The sequence below is a fragment of the Mesitornis unicolor genome, unplaced genomic scaffold (genome assembly GCF_000695765.1).
Source record: "Mesitornis unicolor isolate BGI_N332 unplaced genomic scaffold, ASM69576v1 scaffold16964, whole genome shotgun sequence".
NCBI lineage: Eukaryota > Metazoa > Chordata > Aves > Mesitornithiformes > Mesitornithidae > Mesitornis > Mesitornis unicolor.
Genome location: NW_010179580.1, coordinates 1 through 9,833, shown reverse-complemented (window position 1 = coordinate 9,833; position 9,833 = coordinate 1). Strand labels below are relative to the sequence as shown.

Sequence of the window (9,833 nt, the reverse complement as noted above, 5' to 3'; positions counted from 1 at the left end):
ATGCCAGTACGAAGGTGGGGTGGATGGGGGTGGTGGGGACGCGCCGGGGCTTTGTCGGGTGGACGTCCGGTGGGTAGGAGGCGGCATAGGACCCGGAAAAGCTGTGGCGTAGGGGAGCGAGAGGGACGGACAGGGCATGCTCGGTCAGGCCGGAGCTGCGGGAAGCCCAGCAGGGCCTGGGGAAGCCAGCGGGGAACCCGGGCGCTCTGGTGACTTCTCACCCTGCCCGTGTCAGCGAAAAAAGTCCCTCAAAACTTATTTATTTTTTATTAGGAGAACTTTGTAGTTGTATTTAAGTTGTCCTACGTTTGTAATTTTTCTTCTTTTTTCTTTTAAAAAGTCCCATCCTACCAGTCACTTTTCATCCACTTTATTAGCCCTTGATATACCATTAAAATACCCTTACAGAATTGCAGGCTGGTTTTGCTGCCACGGTGTCATCAAGCTTGGCAGAAATGCAGCACCTGTGCAATGAAATACTAAGAATAATGAGTTCAGGGATTTAGCTTTATTTAAATTCTGTGTCTGCAGTGAGGCTCAGTGTCAAATATTCACATGCCTAGTGTGCTTGCAAAGTGATTCATGTGCAGTACAGCACCATAAATGAATAATAAAGGTAAAACTGATACTCTGCTTTTGATACTACTGACAATATATATTGAGTGATACCAGTAGTGGGTTTGTCTTAAATAAACAAGGTATGTACAAAAGTGTATTTATGTAATGCAGATCTCTATGTCTAGGGTCAGGACAAAAGGGGTTTTTTACACTTTAATGTAGAACTTTATTTGCAACTTCTAAACCTGCTAGTTTTAGATCCATTATTACATGGTATCTTTGTTAATATGCATAATTAAATTCTGGTTGGTGTATAAATAATAAACCTATTTTCCCCACAGGACTTTATGTTTCAGCAGACAATGTTAAGAGTGAAGGATCCTAAGAAGTCACTGGATTTTTATACAAGAGTTCTTGGAATGACGTGAGTAGACATTGTATGCTACAATAAGTTCGTTTTTTGCTACTATTCTTCTGAAAAGTTTTTGTTATTTTGATGTAATTATGCTAATTGGTCTAACTATATAAACAATGCTGGCCCATCAGCTGATGCCCAGTTGGACAGTCTGGCAATCTCTGAGAATTCCCACAGCACAGTTAATGCCTAAGATGCTAATGAGCTCATGTTGACCTTGACTAGAAGTTTCTTTTTTTTCTTAAGTAGGTCATTAATGATCAGCGTACAGCTTCCTTACTTCTCACTGAGACTGCTGCTATCTGGTAGCTTTTATGACAGTGCTTATAATCAGGAGTCATTGCTACAAAACTTAATTTTAAGTTTTCTTCTACTTCTCAGAGATGGCTTATGACCGCCTCTGGTCTTAAGAGACCAAGGCAATGAAAGGTGGAAACAAGGTCCAAACTCGTTCTTTTGGAAAAGGCTGCTGGGAGATAGAATGCCCTGCAGTACCCCAGTGTATTCATGCTAAGGCTTTGTGCACGTTCTTGGCATTTGAAGTGAGTTATTTCAAACTAAAATTCTATCATATATTTAAACAGCTTGAAATGTGTTCAGGCTAAAATAAAATAAACTACTACTTTAGTGAATGTGTGAGTGTGAGAAAATAAGAATTAAATACCTGGTGAGCTCTAAAAAGTAATCAGATTAATTTTGCATTAATCTGGTTTAATGTGCCATGTAAAAATGTATACTTCAAGTATTTTTAGTTTATTAAAATTTCATATCTGAAATGGATTTTATCATTATAGTTAGCTATTGAAGTTGTAAAGAGTTTATCTAAAAGTTTGAGTTTTAATCCTGCTGTGTTGTTAAACTTTATCTGGTGCCAGTGAGCTCCCTAGAATGAGTAAGTTTCAAAGTAAATATTTTTAATCCTTCTTGATATTTCCAAGTGGATAAACATAAATGTCTTCCTGAGGAAATAAGGATAAGTAACAGAGTGGCAACCTCAAGATGTGAGCCTTTTTACCAGCTTTGATATTCAGTTACTGATAGTTTGGCTTTTAAGTATCTTATTCTTCTAATTTTTGTAGGTTTGTAATGTGTTCTGGGGTGTTTCTATTTGATAGTTCAAAATGTAGCTATTTTAAGATGTGGATTACAGTCAGGCACAAAAAAAATAACAGCAATAAGTCTTCCATGGTGGAAGCACCTTGGTTTATTTGCAAGCTGTCTGATTACTTCTTTATGTAACTATTTAAAAATAATTGTTGCCGTTTAGACTGCTTCAAAAATTTGACTTTCCTGCTATGACGTTTTCGCTCTATTTCCTGGCATATGAAGATAAAAATGATATCCCGAAAGGTAAAACTGAGAGAACAGCTTGGACCTTCTCTAGAAAAGCTACACTTGAACTGACACAGTAAGTATTAATATTATGAGAGATGACATTTAGGTAACAGTGATTAAACAGAAGTGGATGAGTGAAAATCCTGTTGGATTGAATAAAAAAAAAGTAATCATGATTGTGGAAACATCTTCAGTGTCATATAGCCTTAAAATATGGTTGAGATCTTGGATACTGGGCAAGCTTAATCTTTCTCTTTTCAGAGCTCTTTTAAACTGCTAGGTGAACAGTGGTACAACAATATGAAATAATGCTTGCTTTATTTTGAGTATGCATGCCATCTGGGTAAGGAAGCAACAGAATTTAGGAAAAAATGGAGTTAGAACTTCCTTTGGATCCACAGAGCATCTTAATGCATAACTGTTGCTTTTGGAATCTAATCAAAAGAGGTATCAAGTCAAAACATACATTTCCTGTAAACAGGACAATTTGCTTAATGCTACTAATCGTCGTAATTGTGCAGAAAGAATCTCCCAGATATCCCACTGTCTTGCTTAGTGTCAGGACCTGCTACCCATGCAGTTTGTTCCCCAGTGATGGGTAGATAAATGACTCATGCAGCACAACCTTCTCTCTAATCTTAAGGAAACAGGAGTGTCTCTGACTCATTCAAATGTCAAACCTGAACAGTAGTGAAGGGCTGTGAACATGATGGGATGATCCCTAGGACCTGTGACTAGGGAAAATTTTGATAGTTCAATGAATGCAGCCACCAGCTGAAATTTTCTGCTTTCTTAAGAGTAACAATTTACCCTCCTGATGAAGCTGAACATGTAGAATTTGTTAATTTCAATGCTTATCTCCAATATGTAATTATTACTTACAGCAACTGGGGCACTGAAAATGATGACAGTCAGTCTTATCACAATGGCAATTCAGATCCCCGAGGATTTGGTAAGTCTTTAGTTTTATGTTTGTAGTTTTTAAGATTTGGTTTATTATGATTACTCTTTTTTTCCTTGCATACAGGGGAAAATTGGAGTTTCATATGTTTTGGGTTTTTTTTAGAAAACACCTGTATAAATTCTGTGCAAAGGTTATTGGGTAAATACATGCTATAGGCTTTTTTATGGGAAGTAATGGAGTCAATATTTTAAACTTTTATGGATGAAAAGACTTTTCTTGTAGGTTACTTTGAGGAAAACATATTAGCACTAGGAAAGAAGAGAACTTGCATCTCATCCTTAATCTCTCTTCCAGTATGTATGCTGTGAAAGATTGTGAAAGTAGGTAAACAAGTTACCTACCACAGTTACACTTTTCATAAAGAATCTAATCCTTTGGCAAGCAAACACATGCTAATAGTAACTACTGAATTAAGAACAGTAATTGCTCTTGTACATCAGTTTATCTATGTTTAGACTGATTTATGTTTGGGTTTTTATTTTATAATCCACTGGTTACTCATTTTAAGCTAGAAGGAGAATTCCATTTCTCTGTAGCACTGAGAACAGTGTGTGGCTTGATTTGATATTTTGAGTGCTTCAAAGGTCACTGACTTGTGAAGTAAGTTTCATACTCAATCTAGCCACTTGACATTTAGAGCTACTGAATTGATTTATAGACTCGGGCCTTGCATAGTGCTAGTGTTAGTCTACAAGTGCAGCATTAATGATAGACTTCTTGTACTGTTGAACTGACCAAATGCAACAAAATCCTGTTATATGGTCTTGCTTTGAGAAAGGAAATACAGATTAAACAGTTTGAAAATCCTATTGTTTCCTATTCTAGATAATATTCTCATCTAAACAATGAGATATTTTAGCTCTGAAGTTCCTTTTTTAAAAGGCTTTATCAAAAAGCCAACTTTCTGAAGGATAATAATACTCAAAATGTTTTTCTTTCTGGAAGCAGTGTTTTTCTTGTCATATCTTAAGTGAACTACAGCATGTAAACTTTTTGCAAAAAATGAAATGCAGAGCAAACATTTTCCTAGAACGCCCACCAATACTTACAGTAAATATTGCTTACAGTAATACTTAGGTCTCTCTTTTTACCTTGTTGTACAGGACACATTGGAATTGCTGTCCCTGATGTCCATAAAGCTTGTAAGAGGTTTGAAGAACTAGGAGTGAAATTTGTGAAGAAACCAGATGATGGTAAGTCTTGATCAGAAATGCAAGTCAATTTTCTTTCCTGTTTTTTAGTACATTCTGTGTAGTAGATCTTCCTGGAAAGCTGGGTAATATTTCGAGTTGTTGTTGCTTCTAAGAAGGTGCTAGAACCAGTTACTGCTGCCCCATCTTACACAGTGGGCAATATTGTTGATAGATCCATCTCTGTAACAATAGCTAATCAGCCTAGGTATGTGCCTTCTGTATATAGTCTGACCTTCAGTAAATTTGATGTGCTCTGTTAACATCATATTTTACTATGTATACTATTGCCTAGAGTTACTACGTAATTTACTTTAACATGGATCAAATTTACACCTCCCATCTGTTTGGTTCTTATCATATGAAAGTAAGATGACCTAGAGTCATATAATGGTTCGACCGGACATAATTACTCCCACCCATTAAAACCAAGTAATTATTCTCTTTTCTGGCAATTTTAAATTAAATCCACCTAATGCCACCTACTAGCTACTATCAGTTTAACTGTTCTGTTAGCTTTGGTAGAAATAGCCTCATTAGTCTATATTGTATTTGACTTGTATAACTTTCAGTAAAAAATGCATAATATATGGCTCAAATGTCTAGAGAGTATATGAATAAATAATGTTGTATCAAAATAGCTTAAAATGTGAAAATCAGTGGTGAGAAGTCTTGCATTTTTCAACTGATTCTCTTTCAAGAAGAGACCTCATGAGAGTTTCAGGACTGATGCATTCCAAAACAGACATCTGATGCTCAGCAGCATGCACAAATCTGTGATACTTCTTTCTTCTGGCTATAGAAACTGGACTGTTGCCTGTACTAATAGTGGGGTCATTTTAGTGTGAAAGTAACATTAGTACATGAAGCTTTGGTTTACACATAGTGGTATTCCTTGCTAGAGGAATGAGAACAAGTAATTGAAGAAAGACATGTATTTTTGTACTATTCACTGTGTTCTCAGCTGAAGCAAACGTAAGAAGTGTAACTGAGAGCTTAATTTGAACACAGAGGTCTTGATTTAAGAATTGAACTTAGAATTTGCAGCACTGTAGAGTTTCTAAGCCGGTTTTTAGTTTGTTCAGCACCTTGTGAACCCTGAGAGAGTTGAAGTGAGAGATTCTGTCTTTGATTCTGTATCACTGCACAGCTCTAAGTTGAAGGAGGGGAAGCTTAGACTGTACATGGAATAAATCACGGGAAGAAACTCTTGAAGCAGTCAATGGAGAGGAGAGCAAAAGCTGTTTTTTAATATTTTAGCATTACAAATGTAATTAATGCAGCAAACGCCAAGGAGGAGGAAGAAATTTTTGACTTCACATTCATTGTTTGTGGAGCAGGCTGAGAGACCTCATACTACTTTTTTCCTGCATTACTGAATATAACATCTACTATTCCCTCAGAAGTTTTTATGACTAGAATATATTAAGAGTTAGGTTGGTTCTGTTACAGTAAATAGCCTAATAGAGCAACTATAATTAAAAGTGTGTGTTTAATAATTCAAGATAAAATGGTAATCAGAGCTATCTGATTATCTGATCTAAGACTACTTTTGGGGACACTGTTTTGATGAGTAGTATTTTTTCCAACAGTAAAATTTCAGACATTTCTGCCATGCATTTCTCTGTTTTATGAAGTGATGGAGATGTGTACTGTAAACCGCATTGGGTGGGAGGAGGCGAACAAACAAAAAACAGTGACATGAAACTTGAGTGTGGAGGCAGGAACGATGGGAGATAAACAAGGCAGAGGCACACAGGATTTTGTACTGGCAAAGCCAGTTTGAGAAAATATATCAAAACATCTTGGAGCACAAAAATATTTTTCTGAATTTAAAGGATGAACACTTAAAGGGGCATATGCAGAAAACTTCAGTCATCAAAAGACAGAATTTCCAAGTGACTTTAAACTAGAGCTTTGTTGAGAGTAAGACTGACAATTTAAAAGATCTCATGCAGATTAAAGACTTATGTGGATGTTTTTAGAATTAACAGTCTAAATTTGAACAGATTCTTATGCAAAAGGGAAAAAAGGAAAAATACTTCTCATAGTCATATTTGACATTAAGAACTGTTATGTAGTCTTAACTTCATCCTGTTGGGTTTTTTTGTTCTTTGTTTTTTCCTAATAGGTAAAATGAAAGGACTTGCATTTGTTCAGGATCCTGACGGCTACTGGATTGAAATTTTGAATCCTAACCACATGGTGACTCTCACTTAGTTCAAATGAAATACATTATGTAAGAGATGCCCACTTTGAGTCCCCTGGAGAAAATCAGCAACAGTGTTTGTGAAATTCTCGCTTGAGAGAAATCAATCACGTGTAGAGTCTCCTCTAAAACCAGCCCCTGGGACCTCACTGTACTTGATTCCTTTTTTCTTGTCCTGTGATGCTGCCACAATTTGTTTCCAATTAGGAATACTCAAGTGTTTTTTGGAAGAGCGCTTGCACAGGTTTTCCTCTTGAATGTGGAACGTTATGTTAATACTTCACTAAACACTATGAAAATATATGTGACCAGAAATTCACTGTATCTCACACTGTTTAGATTTAAACTAACAACAACAAAAAAAATCCTGTGATACTACCGATGGGGGGGGGCGGGGGGAGAGAAGAAAAGAGGAAAAAAACCCCTTCAGAATATTTATTTTGTCAGTTCAAAAGATCCTGAAGGCTTCTTGCCCTATCTTGTGTAGTAGAAAATAAAATGTCAGACTAACTTTGACTTGAGTAGTAGCGTGTTTATGAAAGGTCCTAATCATACTTCCATTATGTCAGACAAAACTCTTTAAGGAGCAGCCTTAAGCAGCCTTGCCTGGAACAAGAAACTTGGTGGAGGCAATAAATCAGTCCAGCAGAAAGAATTCAGTCTTTCAGCTTCTGGCTGCTGATTGACAGCCAGGGTAACTTGGCTAACTCATTGCTAACTCATAGTGATCCTTCTTGTCTCTTCCAGCACTAGAAAGAACTTGCTCATGAGTTTTGTTTCAATTATTTATTTTGTTAAATAAAGTCTGGGGCTTTATTTAACTGAAATGCTTTGTATGTTCTGCATTAGGAAATTAACGAAAAGCAGTAGCTGAGACAACAGCTTCCTGCTAGTAGATGTTTTGATCTGCCCTCTCAAAACAAGTGACCGTTACTGAAATGATACCTGTAAACAGCAGGAAAACATGTTACGTGTACATACGTTACAGAAATTACTTGGTTTTATGCTGTTCCACCTGTTAGGAACAGTGTAAACAATGTCAAGTTTTGAAATCCTGTGATTACACCAAGGAAAAGAAAACCACCTCTGCCTTGTCTTACTGTGGTTCCAGCAGCACTTAACTCCTACTAAGTCTTCAGTTGCATGACTGCTGAGTAGTGTAATGGCATTGCAATTCACTTCCAAATAAAGCATTGGTGAAAACTACAAAATAATTTTAAAGCAGTATGACCTGTTGCTTTGTGAACTGTTGAATCCTAGATAACTGAAAGGCTGTTTGTTTTGGTTTATGGATTTTTTTTTTTGAGAAGAAATCTGGTGATGAGTGTATGAATTGGGAGTACAGAAGTGAAGAAGGTAACTGTGTGACTTGATTAGCAGGATGTTTTAGTAACTTAATAATTTAGTAACAGAATAACTCTCAATAACTCCCTGGGTTATAGGTTAAAACAGAAATGTAGGAAGTACTGCATTTTATTTCTACTATGCTAATGTAGATGTTAATGACTTAGTGTTGCTGTCCTGTCTCCTTATGTGAAAAATCCTTTAAATTGTCTGCCTCATCTTAACAAGATAGTTATATAAAAACTCAATAATTTTACAGAGCTCCACATGAAAAATAATTCATAAAATTTAATCCTAAATTGTTTACCCTTAGTAATGAGTAAAATAGATTATATGTTTCATCTGAGCCGTAGGTGGAAAAGGTTTTCTGTTTGTGAAGCAGCCCTGATACTTGAAATTGTCATTTGTGTGATATCCTCTGGCTGGTCTCTTCAGTATCTACAGATACTGTGCTTTAGGTGGTGCCTTATCAGTGTCATATACAATAGGTCCTTTCCCTTCTCAAATACTTGCCAAGTTGCCTTTTTTTCTGTAACAGTTAGAAATGCTGGTTCATGGATGCATTCTCTGTTTCTGTCCTCCTGGACTTCCAGAACTAAAACTTACTGTTTTCTGTCTTGTTCCTTGTGTGGTTGATTGTTCTCCTGTATGTTAGGTCACTTTGACAGGGACAATATAATTATTGCTGTCTAGAGTGAGATTGCCTGAGTGAGCTGTGTTAATCACTGTCACCACGTGATTCCACAGTCTTCTTCCCAGATTTGGGGCTTTTGACATTGCACCTCTTGCCCCAAGCAGGCTCGTTCAGCTTAATAAAGTGGCAAAGATTTTCTTGAATGCTGGATTTTATGCCAAGTTCATTAAGCAGAAATGAGGAGCTGGTTCAAGGCTCCTTAGTTTCCTGAATGAGTAAAAAGAAAACTCTTTGTTTTAGCAGAAGTTAAGTTGGCTCAGCTGACCTCTAAAAAAAGGTACAGAATATTGCAGGACACCTTTCAGCAGCAATTAAGAGAACTCGTAATTTAGAGACTGTAGTGTAACGTTAGTGTGTTATTTTCTGTAGTAAGATGAGAATGCTGCCAAGCAGGAGAGCTACAGCTACAGCAATGAGGCACTCAGTTGTTTGCAGCTTACATAGGGTTTGATGGCTAAACTGTTTTTGTCACATCCCTCCCTTCTGCTGCTAGTGTTTTGAAATAGGAACTCACAATGAAGTAAAACTCAGCTGAAACACAAGTGCAGTTCCTTACCATTCAGGCTAGGGAAAAAAAAATAGAGAACTTCACTTAGGCTGCTAAGTTTTATTTCAGTCAATACATATCTGTCACCTAAAGCTCTATGACTGAAGCGTTGGCAAAGAAAATCTCTAAATTTTACGAGTGTGTAACTTGGTGGTGTGTATTTGACCAAGATGCAGTGCTTCCATTCAGGCTTGTTCCACTACAAAGTACAGGTGTGACTGGAAAAGCTACTGACCCAGTTGTAAGGAACACCGTCATTAAAGCGGGGGTAGCCGGTCAGTCGGATGAGTAAGCTGAAGAGTGCGCAGAGGCACTCAGTGACCGCCCACACCGGGAGGACGCCGCTGCACTCCACCACGGCCCGCTTCCCCTCCGTAGCCGGAAGAGGAAAGGAGACGGCACGCGAACGGAACTACTTTTTCTACCGAGGCCAGGGCGAGCCTGCACGGTTTCCCTACGTCGGCACGCAGGACGGCTGCTGTTGCTACGTGACGTCAGCGCGCCGGTTGACGTAGCGACGGCGGTGGGGCAGGGGGTGGAGGCCTTGTCGGCTGGGCTGGTGAGTCCCCGAGGGGGG

At 37.8% G+C, this 9,833-nt stretch overlaps 1 protein-coding gene across 1 annotated transcript; it reads left to right on the top strand.

The window, feature by feature from the left end:
• The first annotated feature begins 896 nt into the window (after nt 1-896).
• GLO1 (glyoxalase I) lies at nt 897-6,974 on the top strand. Its single transcript, XM_010182840.1, has 5 exons — nt 897-982; nt 2,241-2,381; nt 3,193-3,260; nt 4,376-4,465; nt 6,594-6,974. The coding sequence occupies exons 1-5, from the start codon at nt 906-908 to the stop codon at nt 6,680-6,682; spliced, it is 465 nt and encodes a 154-aa protein (XP_010181142.1). The 5' UTR covers nt 897-905; the 3' UTR covers nt 6,683-6,974.
• Nucleotides 6,975-9,833: the final 2,859 nt, after the last annotated feature.